The sequence below is a fragment of the Anastrepha obliqua genome, chromosome 3 (genome assembly GCF_027943255.1).
Source record: "Anastrepha obliqua isolate idAnaObli1 chromosome 3, idAnaObli1_1.0, whole genome shotgun sequence".
NCBI lineage: Eukaryota > Metazoa > Arthropoda > Insecta > Diptera > Tephritidae > Anastrepha > Anastrepha obliqua.
In genome coordinates, this window is record NC_072894.1 from 123,368,129 (window position 1) to 123,395,065 (window position 26,937).

At 37.9% G+C, this 26,937-nt stretch overlaps 1 protein-coding gene across 2 annotated transcripts; it reads right to left on the minus strand.

Annotated features, from left to right (window-relative positions):
- Positions 1-3,159: 3,159 nt before the first annotated feature.
- LOC129241809 (equilibrative nucleoside transporter 4) lies at positions 3,160-26,109 on the minus strand. Of its 2 annotated transcripts, none has more exons than XM_054878324.1 (5): positions 25,131-26,109; positions 22,825-23,184; positions 11,895-12,178; positions 4,762-5,048; positions 3,160-4,698 (listed from the first exon to the last, which is right to left on the minus strand). In XM_054878324.1, the coding sequence occupies exons 2-5, from the start codon at positions 22,995-22,997 to the stop codon at positions 3,421-3,423; spliced, it is 2,022 nt and encodes a 673-aa protein (XP_054734299.1). In that variant the 5' UTR covers positions 22,998-23,184; positions 25,131-26,109; the 3' UTR covers positions 3,160-3,420. The 2 variants fall into 2 exon arrangements, with proteins under 2 accessions (XP_054734299.1, XP_054734298.1); XM_054878323.1 differs by having other exon boundaries at positions 3,160-4,701.
- Between the last annotated feature and the right edge of the window lie 828 nt (positions 26,110-26,937).

Genomic DNA, 26,937 nt, shown 5'->3' on the forward strand with positions numbered 1-26,937 from the left:
AATTTTTTGTTTTTTGGTAGGACTGTTATAAGCTTACATGGCAAATTTCAGCTTGATATGTCACATATTTTGTTTTCTGTGCTACTGTAAACAAGTCAAGCTCGAGTGTGTTCTTCGAATTTAACGATGGAAATTCAAGTTGAACAAAGAATTTGTTTGAAATTTTGTTATTCCAACAAAATTTCGGCTTCAGACGCCTTAAAAATGTTGCAGACAACCTATGGGGACTCTGCTCTATCGCGTGCACGTGTTTTCCAGTGGTACAAATCGTTCAAAGAAGGCCGTACATCAACCCAAAAAACCACGCCAAAGTCGCTCAAAAATTAAGGTTATGCTGACTGTTTTTTTCGATTACGAAGACCACACCTCCGCACTCGGAGTTCCTTCTGCAAGGCCGATCGGTTAACGCTGAATATTATTTAGACGTTTTAAAGCGTTTGCGCGAGAACATTCGTCTTAAAAGGAAGGAATTGTGGGACAACAAGTCATGGTTCTTGCATCACGATAATGCACCAGCTCACACATCACGTCTTTTTCGCGATTATTTGAACAAAAATAATGTTAATATCGTTCCGCAAGCACCGTATTCACCTGATATGGCTCCATGTGACTTTTTCCTGTTTCCCAAGCTCAAGTTGCCGCTCCGTGGAAAACATTTTGAGACAATTGAAGTCATAAAAGAGAATTCGAAGAACACACGCGAGCTTGACTTGTTTACAGTAGCACAGAAAACAAAATATGTGACATATCACGCTGAAATTTGCCATGTAAGCTTATAACAGTCCTACCAAAAAACAAAAAATTTATTTTTGCCATATGTCATCCGCGGACCGTTTTATTGATAACGTCTCGTTCATATTTGAGCAGAAGATGTATCAAAAAAAAATGTATTTAAAAAAACATGAAATTAACTTTCGTAAGACACCAAAAAATTATAGGCAGGAACATAGAATATCAAAATTTTTTTTTTTCATATTTTTCTACACTGCAAAGAAAATTTGTAGCTATTATGACAACTTTCCTATTATATATTTATGACCGCTACACTTTTAATAAATATATGTTTTCGGTTTCTGCTTTCATGTTTAGTATTTAATTTTAACTTTATTTCTTATATAGCTATGTATATATTAAAAATATATCTCGTGTCATATAAGAATTTAAATCTCTATCAACCCTTTTTGTTATGCTGCAAAACATGAAAACACTCCTAAAAATATGCGTCACACTGGTGCATTTATATGCTGACCCCATTTGAAGCTTAAGACTTATTCGCATTTTACAAATTGTATGTGATTTTTATTATGTATTTATTACACACATATGTGCGTATGTATATTCTAGCATAATTTCGCTACATTATTCGCACTATACTTTGATTATGATTTTTAACTAATGAGTACAATTTTTGATGATATTTAAGTAAAAAAAAAAACAATCTTCGACGTTACAGCAGCTCCAATTTATTTTCAAAGGCAGCGCTCAAAAGTAGAGCACAGTAAAAAGTTTCAACTGTAATGCGAAAACGACTTACAGGGCCGACGGTTTAAATCCGGAAAACATTTAAGGAGGAATGGAGTGGCCAAAAATTGTTGATTGACAGAGGAGTGCGCGAAAAGCTGTTAAACATTGAATGGATATCGTGGGCGCTGGAAAAAAGTACGTGGTTCATGCTCATAAGCCAAGAAAGCTCAGGATTGACTCCACATCAACCTTCTCTATCACTGGTTGCCATCTTTGTAATCACTTGCACGCCCGGACGTGGCTGGGTAGGTAGGGTAGGGTAGCTGTCATAATGGCACACTTAGACCTGTCGTAGATCCATTGTAATACCACTGCAACTTTTCCTACACAATGGGTTTTTTTAACCATTCCGTACCTTTTATAAACGCCCCGTTAACTTTAAATGCGATATATTCACCACATCTTTCCAGAATGCACTACCAAGCGAGCGAAGCCTCCTTCTTTCTAAGCCTTCACACTCATATATGAGGTGTCTGATTACTTCCTCTTCTCCGTGTTGAGACAGCTTCTGCAAAAATTGCATCCTTCTGGCGAGATTACCTGTTGAACAATGACCAGCTAACACACCTATCAACTTGCTTGTAAATTCTGTATTAAATCTCAACTGCCTTTTTGAGCGACCGCAGTTCAATTTAGGCTATGTTAGTTTGTTTAGTACGCATGTCGTCAGGTTTTGCCAAATTACATTTACCCTATTGATGGTTCCCCTATCTATTAGTACTTCTCAAGTGGCTTTGGGCATAAGTATCAACGTTTCATCCAAATGGATATCAAGAGTTGTACCTATTCTGGCAAGTTCATCTGCTTTGCAATTTCCTGCCTATGGCACCAGTAGAACACGGATAAGGTTTACTTTGTAGTATTGAGATGTGTCATTTGGAAGTTGAAAACATTCTATGACCGGACGTAGTTCGAGAAAACGTTAAAACAAGGCCTCACACCGCTAAGAACCCTCTGAGGAACATCATCAAGGGCCTGATGACCACAATGAACAAAGAAGAGTCGGTTTGTGGTAGTAGGCGGCAGCTGAAGGAGGATATATTAAATAATTTTAAATTACAACTTCCATTTTCCTATCCTTCGAATAGGTTTATAAATTTAATTATTTTTGAAAACACGTCCATTAGTTTTATTTTTTAGTTCAATAGTTCGGACTCACATCGAGGGCCCTGTGGAATACTGTTATATAAGTCTAACCAGCCGAGCCTGCTTTTAGACCCCGTAATACGGTTATATAAATCTAACTATCTGAGCCTATCTTCAGGCGCTGATTTTGAGTATCTCGTGCTAGCTTTTCAAATGTCTGCTTGATTTCAATGTTTTAGGTGTGTAACTTCATATTTCTGAAATGCTTAGAATCTATATGTACTAAATATATGAGTATGTAAGTATTTTGATGAGTATGGTATGCTGTTGGTAGCAAGTAAAATGTATTATCTCTTTTCCAAAACCTTTTTTCACGTATTATTGTTTGCTGGTTTCATTATTTCTTTGATATTCCCCTTAAATGAACTGCACGCATTTTTAAAATTGTTTATTATACTTAAAGAGTTTTTGTTTATAAATACGACCATCTTCATTTCAGTCATACACACTTGGCGAGGTCTATGTAATTGAAAAAGAAAAAACCTGCAATGGCCTCCAAAATAAAAACCCTCGTATTTTAATATTTGAATCAGCTATTTACAATATTGCCTCACGCGCTTAAGAGGAAACAATAAACTGTCATAAAAATAACGAAAAATATTGTTTCGTAAATTAAAATATCTGCTACAAAATAGTTCACTGCCTTTCTTATGAGACTTCTTAAAATCCTCTAAACTCTCTCCTCGCTATGTAATTTAGTTAAACCCTTTTCGAAATCATTTCCAACCTTTCCAAATGTCATTTTTGCGCTTAAATCCTTTGCATCAACTCATTTGGCGTTTGTGGATCTGTGGTGCTTATACTCGTTTCCGCACTTAAATCGAGGCCCGCCGAGGAGACGGTGCTTACAACAGCCGAGACCACATTATCGATCGTGCCCGCTACCGAACTCAAAATCGCCGCCGCTGTGGAGGTGACTAACGCAGTAGTCGGCGCGATCAATGTGGGTAGTATTGGCCCCACGGTTGTACTGGTTGTGGTCACTGCTGCCGCAGTTGTTGCAGCTGCTGCTGTTGCCGCCAGAGCAGTTGTGCTCGCCTCGGTGGTGGGCAATAGCGTCGAAACTGTTGTGGTGAACAGCGCCGCGGCAACGGCTGTCGTATTCAACATTGGCGATGTGGTGCTAGTCGTGCTAGTGGTGCTGATAAGCTGTGCATGTGCGCCTGTTGGATCTAACATTGAAGCCGGTGCATAAGGGTAAGTGGGACAGGGATTGGTGAGCTGCGCGCCAAGCATGGATTCAAAAACGTAACCAATTAATGAGCCAGTCGTAAGGCCTACATTGTACGATAGCGTCATCATGTTGCCGGTGACCTCTTTGAGGGTACCAGGTACCTTGGCCGGTGCTAGCATCATTGGAAGACTACCAGCAAGACCATTGCTGACGCCTAAACCAATTGTGAAGACAAAAGCCGCTGTCTCGCCCGAAATGACAGGCTGATGTCGCGGCGCACAACAAAGCAACAAGAGCGGTACCAATACTATACGCAGGCCAGACATTAAGATCAGTTGACGACGTGACCATGGATATGGCACTGCAGCTAGTATTTTGCCTATTACGTCAGCGGTGTTGAATGTAAACATCAGCAGCACCGGCAACCAAGTGCCAAGGCTACATGAAATTATTTCCGATTCGATGCCGGGATACAGGGAGAGCGTGACGCAATAGGCCAACGCAATGCAGACCATATATGGATAGATCGCTTGTGCGACGGTCCAACGCGAAACGAAGCCATTCTTCAAATCACTTAGCTTTCCGGGGGTACAAGTGCCGGGAGTGAGCACATGCTCCACTTTGAAAGCAACCGTAGTCGGTGTGGTGGGCTCCTGTGGTGTGCTCGGCATATCGGGTAAACTATTCAGGCCTTCGATTACACTTTCACCTGCCGTCGGATTAGAAAGCTCGTAAACGGGATTACTGAAACTTAACGCGCCTGTGGTGTTGTTCGATGCATTTGCTGGCGGTGAAGTGGGTTCAAGCGTCAGAACCCCATACTTGGCGATGGGTGTTCCACCGTCGAGGTCATTCTGCTATAAGAGAAATAAGAGTGAGTGAGAGAGGCAAGGAGAGAATTTTTTTTATGTAATTACCAATCGATCCTCGTCGGGTCTAAGCACAATTTTAGCGCACGCCTTCATATGGTATCGCACAAATGGCAAATGTATGGTCGCCAGATGCAGCACATAGCTGAAAAGAATGTACAAAGTTGAAGTGAGAAAGAAGATGACCGTCGACACGCGATCATTTTGGATTAGCATCTTAGTAGCCACTCGATTGGAAGATACCAAAAAGCCAGCAATGCTCTCGCCAGCCATGACTGCTTGGGTGTACTCTTTGGGTAACATACTGGCAAAACCATAGAAACTGGATTGTTGAACTGTAAAGAAAGCAAGGAAAATTGAAAGTTACGAGTAACGTCACTTGAAATAACGTAAGTGCATAAAAGCGCGAGGTGCTATATGAGAATCAAGGCACGCAAGTGTGAAATAAAATGGAGTTAAACTTAATTAAATGATTTGATTGAAATGAAAAAAAAAGGGAAAACTCGGTAAAAAAAATGGACCAGTAGAATTAAATTAAGTTAACAAAAATGTAAATTAAATCAAAGATTATAAAATTCAATGATAATAATAAATAATAAATTTAATTTAAAAAAACATTAATTTAAAACCAATTAATTAAATTAAAACTATTAGAAATTAAAAGTGAGCGAGAGGAACTCAGCAAAACTAATAATACGAAATAAAATACAACTAATGCAACAAAAATTAGATTAAATAAAATTAATTAATAACAAAATTTAAAAGTAATAAAATAAAATAAGAAAGTAAAATACAAAACTAAAATTAAAACAATAAAAAATAAAATAAAATGAACTAAAGTAAAATAAAATAAAAAACACTTACAAGACTATAATATGAAATAAAACAAACTCAAATAAATTGATATATAATATGATAAAATAAAATGAAATTTAAGAAATAAAATATTATACAATAAATAAGAAAATGAAACTAAATTAAATTAACTTAATTAAAAAAGAAACCAACATAAATGGGATCCAATTAAGAAAATAAAACAAAATAAGAAAGTAAAGTAAAGACAAAATGTTACAAAAAGTTATAATACTAGTAATTAATTGTAAATTAAATTACTTCAAGCAAAATAAAGTAAAATAGTAAAATGAAATGAGATAAAACAAAATAAAAACAAAAATAAAAATAAAAATAAAAATAGAATAAAGTTAAAGAATATGAAATAAAATAAAATAAAATAAAATAAAATAAAATAAAATAAAATAAAATAAAATAAAATAAAATAAAATAAAATAAAATAAAATAAAATAAAATAAAATAAAAGGGCATCTCTCATTAGAGAGTTGACGGGCATGACAACCTCGCGGCCCCTAGTCACGACCCCGCATGGGCATCCCTCACCGAGGGGTGCTGGAAGTAACGTCCCCACGGCTCCGAAGTTTCAGCGAAGATGAAAACATACCGCTAAAATGCCTAACATGCCGGCTGTGTGAATGCATGTCTGAAGGACACAGTTAACCCAGAAGGAAATCTGTAAACCACCTGGCAGAAGGTTTAAAATGCAATTACCCGTTTCGAAAAACGGAGAGCCGCATTATAGAGGAATCTAATGATTGCAGCCGAGCGAGGATATTCGCTCAAGTGTCGGCAGAAGCCACGGCTGCCGGCGAGGGCTCTGCTCATCGACATCACATAGCATAGTCGCCAGTGGCACAACAACAACAACACGAAAACCCCAACACTGCGACAAGTGTTTCTCAAGTTAATCTTGGGACCACAAGAGCAGGCCGTGTTAGACAGCGTATTCAATGGACAACGGAAATGAATGAATATGTCCTGCGCTGCTACTACATTTCCACAAATTGTGAAGAACCGGAGCACATGACGACCTATCGTGAGAGAATGCTAGACCTGTTTCTAAGAAGATACAGACATCTGAATGGGAAGCTTACCGAAAATAGCCTTGCTACAAGAAAAAAAGCAATCTTCCAACACGAATATGTAAGAAAAGTAAAGCAAGAGGAAATTACAAGTGCAATACACAACGAGCTACAAGGAGTGGAAAGAAGCGAAGAAGAAATAATACCAGATATAACCGAGGACCGCAACCCACAGCCTGAAAATTTAGTGGAATTTACCAACTTGCGACCTGAAATTAACTTGATTTATGAAAGTACTGAAAGAGATAGTCCAGAAACTAATGAAGAACGGGAGGTAAAAGACACTTTCAATAATTATCTGGCCTTTACAAAGACCAAGGATACCCCGATTAGGCGAATCGGAAAAGTTAAACGAAGTGGTAAAAACACTTAACTCGAAAATTCTGCCAGGATATGTCGCCAATAGCACCAACTTGGAATATGTTAACACTCTTATTTATTTTTCTGCCCTCACTACTGTACGATTACTGGGGAAGCACCCAAAGGTGCAAACATTTAAAAATACAACGACGCAAAAAACACCAGTAGTTCCTAAGTGGCAAAGAAGACTCCAAACACGAATTACCGGTCTAAGAGAATCTTTAGGGAGGCTTACTTCATTTAAAAATGGTGCTAGATCAAAAAGGTTGTGTAGGCATATATCTAAAATCATCACGCCGCTTAGACCTCAGACTGTAGAAATTGACCAACTGTCGGAGATAATTGATAGGAACAGCAACTCGCCGCTTACTCAAAACGATTAAGAAGATACCTCAAAAGTAATCAGAGACGGAGGAAAAACCAGCTTTTTCACAAAAATCAAAAGAGCTTTTATAGAAATCTGGAACAAAAAAGCAATGCGGAATCTCAGACATCGTATCCACAACAACAAGATATAGAGCAGTTTTGGGAGAAAATATGGGCACAAGCAGAACACTTCAATGCTGATGCAAATTGGTTAGCCAATGAAAAAGAAAAATCGGACAACGTAGCACCAATGCACTTCTGCGACATTACAGCAGAGGAAATAAAGATTAGTATATGTACTACAGCTAACTGTAAATCTCCTGGACTCGATCAGCTACACAACATCTGGCTTAAAAAGCTTTCAGTAATGCATGAAGCACTCGCAAGATGCTACAATGAGCTATTGAAAAATACAGCTGTCATCCCAGAATTTCTTACAGCCGGAGTAACCTATCTCCTCCCAAAGGAGGACCCAGCAAAATATCGCCCAATCACTTGCTTAAATACCACATGCAAGCTCTTGACAAAAATTATTGCTAATCGAGTATACGAACATTGTGAAATTAACGGCATTTTATGTGAAGAACAGAAAGGTTGCAGGAAGCGCACAATGGACTGTAAAGATCAGCTTATTATAGACACTGTAATCACAGGAGTAGCTCTGAGAAGAAGGCGAAACTTAAGCGTTGCTTTTATTGACTGCAAAAAAGCTTTTGATTCAATGCCACATGATTACCTATTAGAAATATTAAGAATTTACAAAATCGATGCTGCCACTGTTGCCGTCTTGGGTCGCATAATAAGCAAGTGGAATACTAAACTGGTTTTAAATGGAACTGTTTCAAAAGCCCCCTATGGTTCTGCATTGGCCTCAACCCGCTTAGCAGGCTTCTTACACATAAGCAAAACGGCTTTACACTCAAACCAGAAATAAGAGAGCATACGTTCAACCCTCTTCTATTTGTTGATGACTTGAAACTTTACGCAAACAAAAGGCATAAGCTTCATGAGTTGATAGATGTCACTAAAGCTTTCAGTGATGACGTAGGAATGGAATTTGGGACAGATAAGTGCAAAATAATACATCTAATTAGAGGTCAGCTTGATGAAACCGAAGAAAACTACGCAGTAGCTCAAAATATTATTATAGACAACTTGCATAGCAGCGAATCTTATAAATATTTAGGATTTCTGCAACTTAAAGGAATCAACCACACGCTAGTAAAGCAGAACCTCATTAACAAATTGGAGGCACGACTGAAAGCTGGATTTCCCAGTACCGGAGGGGGTTAAATCCCCAGCAGAAATGATCGCAGCATGGAAGGCAAAAACAATACACGGTGCCCATCTGATCTCGAAATGGAATGGACAGACGCACAATCATCCAATTTATGGTTGAAAAGAGGAAAACTATTTTCTGAAACAGAAGGTTTCGCAATCGCTATCCAGGACCGAGTTATTCCAACAAGAAATTTCCGTAGGTCGATACATGGCGAGGCAATAGAAGATAGGTGCTGAAGGTGCGGCATTTACGGCGAAACAATCGACCATGTAATTGCTGGATGTAGCGTCCTTGCCCCCCGTGAATATGTCATGAGACATAACAATATAGCAAAGATCCTCCACCAACAACTTGCGATAAAACACGGTCTGTTACAAGAAGAAGTCTTGTATTTTAAATATGAACCAAAGGCAATATTGGAAAATGCTAACTTTAAACTGTAGTGGGACAGATTTATTTCTACAGATCAAACCGCAACCTGACATCATCTTGTTCGACAAGATAAATAAAAAAATCGAAGTAATCGATGTAGCGGTGCGCCTTAATCGCAACATCCAAAGCACATACTGCATTAAAATATCGCAGTATGCAGCTTTGGCTATAGAACTTAAACGGATGTACAAAGCGAGGGAAGTTAATATAATACCGATAATTATATCTTCCGCTGAATTAGTGCCTAAACATTTAATCAAAAATTTGAAGAAGTATGACTGCCAACACCTTTTAGAAGACATGCAGAAGTCGACCATACTGGACACATGTGCAATAGGCCAGATATTTTCCTTATTGATAAATCTCAAGCGACTGGTTATATAGTTGATATTGCTGTTCCTCTAAACAGAAACATGCAAAAAACATATGCAGAAAAAATATCCAAATATTCTGACTTAGGCATTGATGTCAAACGCCAGTGGAAGCTAAGGAAGGTGCACATACCACCAATTATCATCTCAGGCCACGGACTAGTGCATAAAAACTTAGCAGACAACATGAAAACTCTTCAACTCCCAGAATATTTAATTTTCGACATGCAGAAAGCAGCTTTACTCAATTCTTGCCATATAGTCCGAAACTTTTTACAGTAAACGTTTTTCTTGTTTGTAAAATTATATAATATTTATAGACATTAATTTAATTGTAATCTTTGTACCTGTTAATATATAAATTATTGGCTTGCAGCAAAGCTCTCGCCAATTAATGTAAATCACTCCTTTATTGGGATGCAATAAAAAAAATAAAATAAATAATATAAAATAAAATAAATTAAAATTAAAAAAAAAATAAAATACAAAGAAAAATTAAATTAAAGTAAAAAACATTTAAGTTAGATAAAACAAAATTAAGTCAATTAAATAAAATTAAACAAAAATTAAATTAAGACAAAGAAAGAGGGAGAGACCCGAGAGAGAAAGGGAGACAAGGAATATATATTTAAACAATATCACAACATTTGCAGAGAATACAAATAGACAAAATTTACAAAAAACGGAGAAGGGTCGACCGGTAAACGCCGGACACAAACCGTGGCAACAACGCGCACTACTCCAAACGATTATCACCCGCACAAACGCAGCGATTCCAGGACCGCAGCAGCGGCACAAATTACCACAAGGCAATACCAATAAATCCGACGCCGGAATGGATAGCACTTCATAGTACGCACAAGCACTACCCAGGAAACTGAAATAAGCGCCAAGACGTAGGCATAAAAAAACGCCAAAAAACGCTCCAAACAGTAGGCACCAAGGAAATATAACGCCAAAAAAGTAGGCACCAAAAATATTTTTCCTTCAAGTTTGCACCAACAAACAAGCACCAACAAGTAAGCAGTGTTATTTCTCACTAGTATTAACAACTACAAGGAAAGACTCAGGAAAAATAGCCTAAAGTGTAACTATGATATATATAAGGTATAGCTCTCTCCCTCCTTTTCTTCTACGATATATCTTTTTTCTCTCTCGCGGAACAAAAATGCCCAAAACGTTGGATGGCCTTGAAATTTTACTCTCCATTCTCACTCGTCCATCGACGCCTAAGAAGTTTCACTTCAAAAAACATTAAAATTAAAGTCAATTAAATAAATTAACATAAGATAAAAAAATAAAATTAAAAAGCCAAAACAAATTTAAAAAAATGTAATTATAATAGCATACATTTATGTCAACTTCTGGAGCCCCACAATTGGTAAAGCATCTAGCATTCTTGGTCCTATCTTCTTTATACTTTTCATTAATAACGTTGGTCGTTGTTTCAAGTATTCGTATTTTCAAGTTTTGCTCTATGCAGACGATTTGAAACTTTTGCGCAGAATCTTCTCTCTATCGGATAAATTGTGATTACAGAAAGACTTGAATGCTCTGAATGATTGGGCTGGGACTGAGTGTTATCACATGACGTTTTCCAAGTCTCACCTTATTACATTTCATATGTAGCACTTGCCTCAATCTATGAAATTCGTGATCTTCGTGTTATTTTTGATTCGTCTTTTACGCTCATTGCTCATATTAACTGCTTTATACCGAAGGCATATGCCGACTTTGCTTTTTTGCGGCACTATGTTAATGATTTTAAAGACCCATACACAAAAATCTTATATAATGATTTAGAGCGTTCGAAGTTGAAGTATGCCTTGAACTTAAAATGCTATGACAACCCAGAAATATTGATGGAACGATTTTTTTATTATAATCTGGTAGATAATTTAATGGCAAATTTAATGGCATTTATTTTTTGAATGAAACACCCGAACATAAAATTAGAAAGGAATATAAAGAAATATATTCTATGATGAAGTGAAATGGAAAAAGGAAGGCAGTGGAAATAGATAACTACATGGGTGCACATGGACAAAATGTACACCATTTCTAAATTGAAAGAAAACGAAATAATTTATTTTCATACAGTTAAACTAATTGTTATGGGATTATGAAAATTCAATGTAACGAAAGGAAATAAGATGAAATTACGTATTTTTATTTTTCCTTCAATTTAAAAAGGCAAAATTAAATTTATATACACAATTTATTAAAAAACTAAATCAAGTAAAATTTCATTTGTTTTTGTACTTAAAGAATCAGAGAACCAAATGAAATATAATATAATGAAGAAAGGCAAACGAGCCGGAATTAAAATTATTACGTTTTTTAAATTACCCAAAATAAATGAAGTGGAAGTTGATTACTAAATTAGTTTTATTTAATTTGAATAATTAAAATTAAAATTTGGACTCGCACACATACCTGTACAACCGATGGCCACCAATGATACAGCAGCCAAATTCACTGAGTACGCCGTATTGGCAGCAAACATATGAAACGCCACCTCGCACACAGCCACAAAGATGAGCGTAGTAAATGACACCACATAACCGAAAAGGACACGCACACGAAACGGTGCCAGCGATAGAAAAACATTATTCAGCAAAACGGTAGCAAAAGCGACAATTATATACGTCATGGACATGTCCAGTGCCACTGAGCGTCCGGGAAAGCGAGCCTGCCAGTAGTCGGCAGCGATGATGAAACTGCAAAAACACATAATTATAAAAAATTTATATGAATAAGAAGGGAATCGGAAGATACAAAAAATATGTGTACAAAAAAATTATACATTTCCAACACAAACATTAATCAAAGTCAAATTATTGTGGCATTTGCATTCAGGCACAGCTATCCTTATTCATGTAAATATGTTTGTGATCAATTTAATTGTCCTTTTTATCATTGGATATCAATCAGTAGGAAAATCATTCCTCATTTTGTTACAAGAACATTTGATATGTGTCACTAGCCATGACTCTTCTGCTTTATTTGAACACATGTTTACGAGGATCGTTTGAAAAGTCCTTGCAAAAAATAAAAACTACTTAATTGCTTGGGGTAACCTTTATTATTTTTCGACAAAGTCTCCTTTTAGGCTTATACACTTCGTCCAACGCTGCTCTAGTTTGTTGATCCCTTCCGAATAATAGGATTTGTCCAAGTCTGAAAAATAGCCATCTAATAAAATCTTTTTCCCGCCAGTCATTTCTTCAAATTGGGGAACAAATAGTAGTCCCAGGAAGCCAAATCTGGAGAATAGGGGGGATGTGAAACGAGTTTGAACCCTATTTCCATTCATTTTGCAACCACAGCTGCTGTGGCCTGAGTTGGTGCTATGGATCGTGATGGAAAAAATATGCCGATCTGGCTGAAATTTGGTCTATGTTCTTCCAAGAGGTTCTACTAACTAAACATAACCTTGAAACGTGCCAATAGTGTCCTCTGTCTGATTTCGTCGGGCTTTTCAAACGACCCTCGTCCCAGTCTAAGGACGCGCCTAGGCGTTACTTTAAAATAAAACATATTAAAATTGAGATTTTCTCATCTTTCACTATTTTTATTTAACTGAACAATTATATGTGAAAAATTATATAATTTAAGTATCCCCTATAAGAACGTTTACCGGTAAAGTCCGACAAGCAGTCAATTCGTGAATTAATTTATGAGAACGACAAAATGTCGATGTTGAAGGTTCTTCAGCATTATTTTACGCTACAGCAGCAAAATTCTTAAGAGAACGTACGAACTCGGTACAGTATACTAGACAGTTTACTGGGGCGACAGTCTTTGGTCGGGAAAACCCCGAATCAGTCCGGTAACGTAGAACCGGCTGCCATAGGAATGGTTTTTAGTCTGCCAGTCCTTCAGTTCATCCTTGACAGAACCAGTTTTTAGAAATTTGTTCACCAACCTTTGAATTGTCGACTCACTCGCACGATTATTTTCACCAAAAAAATGACGAATTTTTCGATATGTTCTTCTTCTGTTAATTCAAAGAGATCGATTCTACACTCCTATCCAGTTTACAAAAGTTTGTAGTATTTGTATGTATTACGCCAAATAAGATATGTAGTATTCAGATTAAGAAGGAGAAGAACTTTTACTGTCAGTGGTGGAAAAAATGATAGAGCATCTCCTCTGCATTGCATGGGCTAAAATCAGGTTTATGGAAGTCTTATTTTGATAGTCTTATATATATAATATTCACTAATAGCGGTCGCCCCTCGGCAAGCAATGGCAAGCCTCCGAGTGTATTTCTGCCATCAAAAAGCTCCTCAAAAAAATAATATGACTATGAATAAGTTCGTGCGGTTTTACAACAGATGGCGTAACTTGATTATTATTCCATCGATCCACATTTCCAAACATTCATTGGAGAGCTACTGTCGTAAGGCACAAACGTCAGTATAAGTTTTTTATTTGAAGCGTAAACAACAATATTTTTACCACACTTGAAAATGTCGAATTTCGTGCCAAATAATGTGTTTTTGCGGGGAATTCTTCTTCATTATTTTAATATGAAGAAAAAAGCAGCCGAAAGTCATCGTATCTTGGTGGAAGTTTATGGTGAGCATGCTCTAGCTGAGCGAACGTGCCAGAAGCGGTTTGCACGCTTTAAAAGTGGTGATTTTGGCTTGGAAGACGAAGAACGCGAGGGTGCGCCGCCAAAGTTCATGGATACCGAATTGGAGGAATTGCTCGATCAAGATCCGGCTCAAACGCAAGAAGAGGTTGCAAAAACTTTGGGAGTTGATAAATCAACCATTTCCAAACGTTTAAAAGCCATGGGAATGATCCGAAAGGTAGGCCATTGGGTGCCGTATGAATTGAAGCCAAGAGACGTTGAACGCCGTTTTATGGCATGCGAACAACTGCTTCAACGGCACAAAAGAAAGGGTTTTTTGCATCAAATTGTGACTGGCGATGAAAAGTGGGTCCATTACGACAATCCAAAACGTCGGGCAAGGTATGGGTACCCTGGCCATGCTTCAACATCGACGTCGGCGCAGAATATTCATGGCCTGAAGGTTATGCTGTGTATCTGGTGGGACCAGCTGGGTGTTGTGTATTATGAGCTACTGAAACCGAATGAAACGATTACGGGGGATGTCTACCGACGACAATTGATGCGTTTGAGCCGAGCACTGCGAGAAAAACGGCCGCAATACACCGATAGACACGACAAAGTTATTTTGCAACATGACAATGCTCGGCCACATGTTGCACAAGTGGTCAAAACATACTTAGAAACGCTCAAATGGGATGTCCTACCCCACCCGCCGTATAGTCCAGACCTTGCGCCATCCGATTACTATCTCTTCCGATCGATGCAACATGGCCTGGCTGACCAGCACTTCCGTAATTACGATGAAGTCAAAAAATGGATCGATTCGTGGATTGCGGCAAAACCGACCGAATTTTTCACAAAGGGAATCCGTGAATTGCCAGAAAGATGGGAAAAAGTAGTAGTAAGCGATGGACAATACTTTGAATATTAAATTTGTAACCATTTTACGTCAATAAAGTTTCAAATTTCGAAAAAAAACCGCACGAACTTATTCATAGTCCTATTCTCTGCCGTTCGGAGTCGGCTTGAAACTGGAGGTCCCTCCATTTGTGGAACAAAATCAAGACGCACACCACAAATAAGAGGAGCAGCTCGGCCAAACACCCAAAAAAGGGTATACGCGCCAATTATATATATATTATATATATATAATTGACGCCTACACACTTTTTTGATTAAGCTCGGTGTTGTCGGTTTTGATATTTTTCCACAAATTTGGGGATTTATAGTATTACACCTGCTCCGAGGACAAAATTAATAAACTATTAAAAAAATACTGCAGAAATTAAATAGAAGACAAAGTTTCTGTTTACAATACATATTAAGCAGAGTAGTATGTAGAGAATGGCTGAACTTCGGTTTCGACCTGAACCATGTTCAACCACTTCATTTCAATTCGGTTTCAATTCGACTTCGGGAAAAAAGGTCGAACATTTATCTCCTTCTTTTTAATTTTATGAACTTTTAGTATTTGTAACATTTTTTGAATCCTTCTTCATCGAGTATGACTAGGAGCATTTGTTCATGCTTCTGATCAACTCAACAAGTATACCGATAGATGGTGCGTCTTGCAAGGTGGAAATGCCAACAAGCCGTTATTTTTACATGAAAGTATGAGTATTAAATAATTTATAAATGTCCAGAAGGTATGTATTTTTGCACACAGTATATAGAATATTTCGAGTTGAACTAGGACTTTTAAAAAGTCTTTTCTTATTTATAAATTTGGCCCACGAAAATGTTCGGTTCAGCCGTAAAAATTTATGTTCGTTGACTCGTTTTCAATGACTCTGCTTATTGGTTTGGTTGAATTTAAGCAATGGGCTGGGAACACAGACTTTGGGCGAATCCATCGACTATTGCATTTCATCATAGATCTGGGCCGTCAAAAAACCTCACAAATAAGTTGAACAGGATTGGCATCAGTGACTAAATAATAAATAGGGATTAGCTGGTATTAATCAGTACCCCTCAAATTTTTAAATATCGGAATTTAAATAAAAAAAACCTGTTTATTAAAAAATATTATTGCGATAAAAGCTTTTCTATTTCTATGAAACATTTTTTTACCCAATATTGTGTAAATTGATTTGAGTTCTAAATATTTACAAATAAATATGTGTTCGCGTGGGATTTTCTTAGTTGGCGCGATAACCGCTTTCGCGATTTTGACCGAGTTTAACTAAGCGCGCCAGTAATTTCTTTCTCCTGCTAACCGGCGCCAATTGGGCACACCAAGTGAAGCCAAGTCTTGCTCCACCTGATCTTTCCAAGGCAGAGGCGGCCTTCTTCTTTCTCTGCTACCACCAGCTGGTACCACATCGAATACTTTCAAAGCCGGAGCGTTTGTATCCAATCGGACGACATGACCCAGCCAACGTAGCCGCTGGATCTTTATTCGCTGCGCTATGTCTATTGTCGTCGTAAAGCTCATCGTTCCATCGTCTGCGATATTCGCCGTTGCCAACGTGCAGAGGTCCAAAAATCTTACGCAGAATCTTTCTCTCGAATACTCCAAGCGTCGCTTCATCGGATGTTGTCATCGTCCAAGCTTCTGCGCCATACGTTAAGACGAACATGATGAGAGTCTTGTAGAGTGTTAGTTTTGTTCGTCGAGAGAGAACTTTGCTACTCAGTTGCCTACTTAGTCCAAAGTAGCACTTGTTGGCAAGAGAGATTCTACGTTGGATTTCAAGGCTGACATTGTTATCGATGTTAATGCTGGTTCCTAAATAAACGAAGTCTTTTACAACCTCGAAATTGTAACTGTCAACAGTGACATGGGTGCCGATACGCGAGTGCGCCAACTGTTTGTTTGAAGACAGGAGGTACTTCGTTTTGTCCTCGTTCACCACCAGACCCATTCGCTTGGCCTCTTTATCCAGTTTGGAGAAGGCAGAACTAACAGCGCTGTTGTTAAGGCCGATGATGTCAATATCATCGGCATTGATGCGTGACTACCATTCGGAATTCAGAGTACGTTGGTTCGAATCTCCGCGAAACACCAAAATGATGAAAACGTTTTTTCTGATAGCGGTCGCCCCTCGGCAGGCAATGGCAAATCTCCGAGTGTATTTCTGCCATGAAAAAGTTCCTTATAAAAAATATCTGCCGTTCGGAATCGGTGCGTTTCATAATCATAAGACACCTTTGGTATACAATTTTTGAACTACCATAAGCTCACTTTTACTTGCCGGACTGTAAGTCCCTCCATTTGTGAAACAACATCAAGACGCAACCCACAAATAGGAGGAAGGGCTCGGTGTAAGCGCCAATTATATATATATAAAATAAATTATTGGTCTCAGATTTATCTGTATTACATAATTAATATGCGATTTTTAAAATCAGTTTATCATAACTTTTAAATGGTTCTCTTCATGGTAATTTTAAATGATTTCAGTTATTCAATTTTTAAAAAAGTTCTATTCCAAGGTGAGTCATGGATTTCCGGGATCGCTTTAAACATATACCGAAATCCCGTGATTAAAATTTTTCGCTAATATTGGCATCCTTATTACAAGGCTGATGTTTATATTTCAGGCCTTGGGCACTTCTAGAGTTGTTGGGTGCTATCTGACGTTTCCACTAGGGAAGTTTGACATATTTTACCATAAACGTACTCAGAACGTTTTGAGGGGTGAGCCATATTAGTGAACTAAAAACATTATACGGCGAGAAAATATCATCATCCTTCAGTACCGTCAAAAACATCGCCGTTCGCTCACCGACGAATTCCGATAAAGTCGTCCAAAATCAGTTGTTGTGCCAAAAAAACTCGGTGCTTTGCGCGAAATGATTGTACAGGATCGTCATGTCATATAACATGAGATTGAGTATATAGTAGTATATTTTGAGAATATGTTTAAAAACGATAATAAAAGAGCCACCAATGTTTAGTTTTTCATTATTAGCCCAGAAATACAGACAGCAACCCTCGTACTCTTCATAGAATTTAGCCGTATATAAACATAAACTAACGGAAATTCATTGCAAGGAAGTATTGCAGAAATATTCATATAATCTACCAGAACAAGCCAGAGCTGCTGTTTTTATATTTAAGCATAAATTTCAGATTAAAGATTCAATATAAAATTCGTAATGTGAACTTTATTGGTTAAATGCAATAGATACTCTTAAATATCTTGCCATCTTACTTTTATTTTTATCCGTTCTATAACTCAATGCGGGTGTCTGCGTGATCTCAGAGCAGCCCAGAAGTCATTCCTGCACTCGAAACATGAAAAATTTGAACTTATTGAATGTTAAGTGTCTTCTTCGGGTACAGATTTCTCCCCCGAATAAAAATGAATTTACTAAAAATTAAGAAATGGAAAATGTCGCCGTTGTATATATTTTGAATGTATTTCTACAAGGCTCTTGTCACGTAGCATCTACTACTACAGAGACATATCTACTATTGTATATAACAGAGTGAAATGAATCACATAATCAAATATGTTTACCAAGCTTTGTGAGAAAATTTATTCAGCTATTGATTTTTAGCGTTTTCTTCTTGATTTGTTCTCATATAAGCTATGAAGGCGACCGGAAGTCTTAACCGAATACTCTGTCTAGTAGATAGGTATGTATGTGTGTGAATACTTATGCAGAGCCGGTAACAAAAGATCCCAATTTATTTCATGCAAAACAATTCTTTACTCTGGAATCATAGGAACGCAGAGATAAGTGCAATGGAATGATGTACAGGCGTAATTACTAGGCCTGGAAAAATTGCATCTTTTCAGATAGCCAAGCGACTAATGGTTAATGGTTAATGGTTAATGGTAGTAAAGGGTTATAGCCCTTTAGCACTGCGACCATATTGATCTATGGTGCACCCTATGCTGTCTATTGATTGATAAGTATGCTTATGAATTGTACCAGCTCCTTCTGAGGGAGTGATTGAAGATCTTCATCTGTAAGCATGAACTTGTTTAAAAACCCTGGACATTCGATGATGAGATGCTCTATAGACTCCTCATCTTCGCAGCAAAATCTGCAGGTGCTGGTGTTAGTTATGCCTAATTTATGTAAGTGTTTGTTGCAAGTGAAGTGAAGTTTGTTGCAAGAGTGCGAATGCTCTTTTTGTTTAACGTGCGGACCATGTTAGCTCTTTTAGCGTTGAAACTTAGGAACTTTTTTGAGTTTCTAAGACCCTGTATGTTGTTCCAATGCTGATTTAATAGAGTTTTGGCCCAGTAGTTTACTCTTTGTTTTAGGCTGTTTTTGTTGAATCCGAACATGGGACTAGGTCCGATGAAGTTTACATCTGCCCCTTTTTTGGCTTGAAAGTCTGCCTTTTCATTGCCGTCATATCCCTCATGTCCTGGTACCCAAATTAATGAGACATTGTTTTTGGATGCCAGGTTATTGAGTGCCTTGTGGCATTCTAAGAGAGTTTTTGAGTTGTAGGTATAGCTATCTAAAGCTTTTAGAACTGATTGGCTGTCGGAGAGTATTTTAATCTTTACTCTCTCGCGGTTTCTACGTTGCATGATGTTTCCTGCTTCCATTATTGCGTATAATTCCGCTTGGAAGATGGTGGTGTCCCTGGTGAGAGTGAATGATTTGTGGATTCAGGGCCCCACTACTCCTGCTCCTACACCATAAGGTGTTTTTGATCCATCAGTGTACCATTTTTGTGAATCATCATTCATCCATTTTGGGTTTGTTTTCCACTCAATCCTCTCAGGAAAGGTAACTGTGTATCCTTTTGTGAAACAGAGGGTTGGGTCAATGTGGTCTGAGACTTGAGCCATGCTTATGGTGTTTTTGATTTTATTTAGGATACTTAGGTGACCGGTGAGGTGGCCTAATTTGAAATTTTCTTTCATGTGTAGCATGAGTGCTTGCGTAGCTGCTTCCTCTTGGATTGCTATATGAAGTGGTGGGAGATTAACGAGTGCTTCCATGCCAGCTGTTGGGGTAGGTTCTCATAGCCACTGTGATGCATAGGTAAGCAAGCCTTTGTACTTTTCCCAGTTTGGTTATCGCTGTTTGTTGAATAGATTTGCTCCACCATACTAGTGCTCCATACAGTATGATTGGTCTTACTATTTGGGTGTATATCCAGAGGGCCATACTAGGGTTGAGGCCCCAGGATCTCCCTAGTAATTGGTTGGTTGTCCACAAGGATTTCGTGGCTTTTTTTGTTATATTATTTATATGTGATTCCCAAGTGAGTTTTTTATCTAAGGTTAAACCTAGATACTTGACCTCTTCCTTTAGTTCTATCACTGTTTCATTTATTTTTAATATAGGAAACTCCAACTTTCTTTTTCTTGTGAAGGGGATAATTGTGGTTTTGTTAGGGTTGATCGACAGCCCCTCCTTTTTACACCATTCCCATGTTGCGTTTAAGCCATTTTGCAATAAGTCTGTTAGTGTCCTTTCATGGTTGCCTTTTATTATAACAGATATGTCATCTGCATAACCAATGGTTATAAATCCCTTATTGTTTAAGTGCTGCACCAATTCATCAACTAGTAGGGACCATAGCAGTGGAGAAAGAACTCCTCCTTGCGGGCATCCCCTTACTGTTGTGACATTAAGTTCAGCTTGGCCTAACGAGGCTTTAATAATCCTCTGATTAAGCATTTGGCTTATCCAATGTGTTAATATTGGGTTTGCACCTCTTTTCTCGAGTGCTGTTTCCATGGATTTGTAATTTGCGTTGTCGAAGGCTCCCTCTATGTCCATAAAGGAACAGAGGGCTATTTCTTTTTGATTTAGAGCATTTTCTATATTGACATCGAGTGTGTGCAGTGCTGTGGCTGTGGATTTCCCTTTTTGGTAAGCAAATTGCAGCTTATGGAGGGGTTTTTTGAAGATTACTTCAACTCTTAGATGGTATTCAAGTAGCTTTTCCATTGTCTTTAACATGAACGACGATAGACTGATTGGTCTGTAAGATTTTAGAGAATCAGGGGGTTTGTTACCTCCCTTAGGAATAAATATTACCTTCACTTTCCTCCATATCTTTGGAATGTATTCCAATATTAGACTAGCTCTGAAGATTTTCACCATGACTCGGATCAGTTCCACAGTGTCTTTGGATAGAAGTGCTGGGAATATTCCATCCGGGCCTGGTGATTTAAAGGGTTTAAAGGAGTTAATTGCCCACTCTACCCTTTCAAAATGTATGATTTTATTGCGACTATTAAGACCCTCCAACCAGATAGCCTCTAAATTGCTGATAAAATACCTTAATAAGCAAAATATATTTGACATGAGCATTCAGCCTTGGTTTCTTTGTGCTCCGGGACACAATAAGGAAGGAAATGCGATTGCAGACGAATTCGTAAAAAAGGGAGCATCACCTTTCTTTAAAAATCCAGAGCTCTTCTGCGGTTTGGGCAAATCAGTGGCGTACAAGAAAAATTTAGCTGAGTTGAAGCACTACAGAGTACTTTTAGTTTCTTACAATTAAGAAAATGATTAAAGGATTACATAAAAAAAATAATTCGTTTATTAGGGGACGCCACGATTAATTCCAAGTATTTAGAGTCCATATGAAAGTTTCTCTCGGTGTCAGGATTCAAAGGCATTCTCTTAATTCCTGAAGAGGGTGCAATGAATCTTAAGGTCGCTGTGTTATATTTCCAACAATAATAATAAGTAATGATAAAACAAAGATTTTTTATGCAATTTATCCATTGAATCAGTGCAATGATTGGAAGCAGGCCTCAAAAATGATTCTTATATGTACCAGTGGCGCTCTTAGAACCACACCCTCTGATGTTTTGAATACTCTTTCCTTCTAAGCTCGCCTAGACTTGGTCAATAAATCCTATTGACTATTGTTTGGATGAGCCATATTGTAACAGATTATTTAGTACTAGAATTCCAGCTCAACGTGAGTGGTCGGAAAAACTGCTCACAGGTTTTTACTGATGGCTCAAAGCTTGACGATAAAGTTGGCTGTGGCGTCCACTATAGGAAGAGTTTACTAAAGTAAGCGTTCTGGCTCGTCTTCCAATCACTATAGCGGTGGCCGCCATAGCCGACTGGATTAGTGCGTGACTACCATTCAGGAGTGCGTAGGTTCGAATCTCCAGGCATGAACATCAAATAATAGAAAAAGTTGTTTCTAATAGCGGTCGCCCCTCGGCAGACAAATGAAAAAGATGTGGCTACATTTAGAGAAATCTATATTTATTCTGATAGTCTCTTGGTGGGGTTCCCACTAATTCCATCATTGCTCGCACCCATTTGACATGGATGCCAAGTCATAGGGATATATCAGGCAATTGTAAGCAGACAAATTAGCGAGAAAGGGCATTACCACTCGTCTCTCTCTTGGTATAGGGAATTTGGCCAAAATGGGGCATCAAGCACTTAAAGCTCAGTCAAAGAAAAACGTCTCTATGTTAGTTTCTTTGATCACAGGCCACTATTCCCCAGGTCGACATGCTCAAAGATTAAACGTGCCGCTTATACCTACCTACCTAGAATTTAATATGTTTTTTCACATTACTAGTCATTGAAGTATGTACTGTTTTTTATTAGTCTACAGTACCGCGCTCCCCTGAGAGCTCCAGGCCCAAGACGAAATGTTACCGTTGCTTGTTACTCGTTAGGCTTGTTTACGTACAGAATTTACTAAGCATTAAAATTTTCATAAATATTCAAAATATAAAGGGTGATTAAAAGTAAATGTGTCAGTGAACTTAATAAGAAATAATGTGTTAAAAAACAATTATGTTTGATGAAAATGCATTTTTTTGTGCTAGCAATAATTATAATTTACGAAGCCACCTTCACTCTCTGCAAACTTACCTATTGTAAGGCAACACAAAGCCAATACCAGCAGCTAGTAACGCTAAATAAACAGCATGATTATGATCTTTGGGCATGCGTACGTCCGCCTCCGGACTGTCCATGGGCTCATGGCGAATGCCGGCGCCCCGCCCTTCAAGCGGTTCATAAGTTGTGGCCTGAGCGGATTCCATTTCCGTTATTTAACAAATATTTGCACTTTCAAGGTGTACAAATGTTCTTGATAATGGGTAGCAAGTTTCCGTAATTGTCGTCGTATTCTGGCACTAAGCACAAACACGAATAATGTAGTCTACTTTGCGGCGCACAAAAATGGATTTTAAGTGATTTACCGCATTACGTTTAACCTTCAACTTGACACTATTTACATATGTAAAGATTTAGGTAAAAATTAAAATTTTAGCTATTTTTGGTTTTTTTTTTGTCTTAAATTTTTTTTTTTTAATTTTCCATTTCTTTTCTTAGTACTATTTACATTTGTAAATATTGCAATTTTTTAGTAAAATTTATGATCCAGTTTAATTTTTAAATCATAAACAAGTATATAACGAGAATATATGAGAAATTATTGCATTTCGTTAGTCTTTTGCTGTTTTCGACACAAACAGGTATTTTGCTTTGATTGGAAAATTTTCTTGTTCAACTTTTACTTTTGGGTTCTTGTAAAATCATATAAAGCAACATGATTAAATTTTTACATGCCCTTTATTGCCTTCAACGGGGTTAGGTTAGGTTAGGTTAGGTAGTGATGGTTGCCCAGAGAGTAGGGCCCACTTGGACGAAAAAGTTTGGTTCATCCTTTGTGATACCATTGCAAGAGGGTGAAGGAAAAGGGGAGAAGGGAAGGGATGGGGAGTGGTGAGTGTTTGTAGACTACGAACGGCGACTAGTCTACGGTTGTGTTAACCTCATTATGTTGCTGATGAAGTTCATCAGATTGCTGTTATCAACACCTGCTATATCAGCAGGCACAGAAAAGAAGTGAGAACCAAGATGCTTGAATCTTAGTCCCGCGAAGGCTGAGCAGCTAAGGAGCAGGTGCTGAGATGATTCCACCTCATCCACCTCCATACAGCTGACGCAAAAAGGACTCGAAGTAATTCCGAGTCTCACGGCATGTATACCTCGCGGACAGTGCCCCGTGAGGATGCCCACGAAATTTGAGCGATGACGTTTTGTCATCCCCAGGATATCCCTCGAACGCCTCCTATCCAAACGTGGCCAGAAGGACTTCGCGACCCTACACGTTCGGGTACTTGCCCAGCGCTCGCTGAGTTGGTGCAGAGTCCATCCTTCCAGGAGTAGAGCGCAGGTTGTCAAGGGGATCCCGATCCTCTCCTTTCACGGGCACATTACCTCACAGGCCCCTTGTCTGGCCAGCTCATCGGCTTCGCAGTTTCCTACAATGTCACTGTGAGGATGCTTGAGTGCCCAAATGTGAGGTTGAGCTTATAGCCCAAGCCCCTCAGTCTGATTGCGGTACGAGCAGCGGCAATTCTGCCTGCGATGTCTATAGGTACCACATTTAACATTACATTAAGCGCCAGAGTAGGAGTAGTTCGAAGCGCCCCACTGATTCCAACGGGGTAAGCTTCATCAAATTCTGATTCGTATTTAGTCTAGCATTCGATAGCACTTTACGTGGGAAAGTACGAAACAACTTTAGCTTTTCTTGCCCTTTCATCCCTTTCAGTACGACACTTTTTGTTTATATGGAAAAAAATGCGCAACAGCGTCAGGGAAAAAAAGTCTAAAAAATCAGCGCTATTTTTTAGAAATTTTAATTAAAAACCGTGGAATTGGAAGGGAAAGTTTGTGGAATTTTTCTAACTTTTGGATAAAATGTATCGATTTATAATGGGTTTGGGTCTGGTAAACAATAAGCCACTCATTAATACAAAAATAATCAAAAGCGTTAAAAAAAATTAAAAAAAAAAAAACTGGTCAAAATATTGCTGTATGGCGGGGTGTACATAATAATTTCGCCTAATCTCAAAATGCGGGATGTCTGGGAAAAAATACCTATAACTTGGTAATGGTTAGACTAATATTATATTTGCACTACATTTTAGCCACACTCAAGATTTAACGTATTTATGCATTTATGTATGTACGTTGCGAAAGTTTAGTGTATTTTCATATGTAAATAGTGCCAATTAGTTAAAAAGTAATGTCAAGGCGAAGGTTAAGCGAGTAATTTACTTAAGTCTTTTCGATGTTTTTTAAAGAAATTCGATCATGCTCATGATGCTTAGCATTTTTATAATTTATGTGCACAATATTGGCTAGATTTTTTTCTTTAACACCTTTCTATGTTTCAATTGGGCAGCTGTGGATCTATATTTTCTCTCACTCACTTAGTTAACTTTTTCTATTGCAAAGTATTAATTACTATGCTAGGCACCGTTAATTTCCACGTAGTTATTGACACCCCAGAAAATGGAAAACTCTCAATGTCATCAAGAGTTGTAGTGTTTTTAATCGATAAATGAGAAACAGTTTTGGCAACACTTTTGACACTCAACCGTTGCTCATACTAAAACTGCTTGAATTTAAGAGCTTTTAAACCGTTCAAATTTGTCTAGATTGCATAATTTTTTTATTTTTTTTTCCAACAGCAAGTCACTTAACCACTATCTTTTTAACTTTCAACTCGTTACTTGCAAGAATTACAATGTTTTTCTCTTAGCAATTTTTTCATTGCACTTGTGTGTCTGGCTGCTCTTCACATTTTCCACTGCACCTCTACTTTTCCCGCTACCTGCTTGCTTGAACTAATCGAAAATAATTTCTTATAATATGGCTTTAACTTTTTATTTTAATTGAAGTAATTTATATTTATGAACAGGGTTAATTTTAGTAATTTTTCTAATGCAAAAATTTTGTATGTGCTGCCTATGCCGTGTAGTACTAAAACTTGGCTGGCCTTTGCATTCTTTCAGCGTCTATTGCGCAAGTCCTTTTCATTATCGATTTTGGTTGTGCTGTCATTTCAACATTGCAACTGTCACATGTTGTTGAGTTGTCCGTCACTGGTGATTTCGTCATCTGTTTTATCGCTGTTTGTTTACACCAACACGAAATCCATATGCAGGTGTTTTTGTTCCTCTCTTTCCATTCTCATGATTCCTCATCTATATGTTTGATTACAAAATGCTCGTACATCTTGAGACATTTCGCTTTATTAGTGGCTGAATGTGGGCATGTTTTCATTACCACTGTTTGATATACATTTTGTGAACGCTTAGTTTTAAGAGCGGCAAGGCAAAAATGAGTGACATTCCAAAAACAAGAAACAACTTGTAAATCTGCAGCTAAAGGGTTTTTCAATAAGGGCGGGTAGGTGTTGAAATGGAATAATATGGCGTTTGCTGTGTGGCACGTAGCGCCGTGCTGCTGGAACCACATATCGTCTAGGTCCATACGGTCCATATGGGCCATAAGAAATTGGAAGGGCCACCACGTCTACCGAAAAATGGGCGCAATGGGCGCAATGCGCGCAACGTTTGCGTTAATGAACACTCATTTTGATACTAAAGTTTTATCATTTGAACGTGCTGTTCAATGGTGTAACTTGCCATGATGATTTGCCATAAACAACTGAATAATAAACAAAAGATTTGACAGATGTCACCAAAACAAAATGGCTGCCACAGGGCGCCAAAATCGACCCGCGCTAATTGAAAAACCCCTTATTTTAGTGGCCCACTGGGATGAAACGCTAGATGCCGCAACTTTTCGAAATCAAATCTCTAATTCTACGTTCCCATGGCACATAATTTGCTCTCCCACTCGTAATTCGCTTCCCAATTGCCCTTCGACTTACATAATTCAAAATACAAAATGTTAAGGCCAAATTAACTTGCTGTATTCTCCCAGAAGTAACGAATTCCATACCAAATCGTAGTCTTACGTATAGTAATTTTTATCGGAAATTTATCAAAATGAAAAAATCTTGATTAATAAACAAAAAAATTTATTTTTAGTAATGGGAACCACAAAAGAAATTGATAAAAAAAATATTGTGTCAAGTAGGTTGCTTAACACCTCATTTATGATGAAGGCGGCCAAATTCAGGAGTAATTGCACAAAGCCTTAGTTCTGCAACTCTTG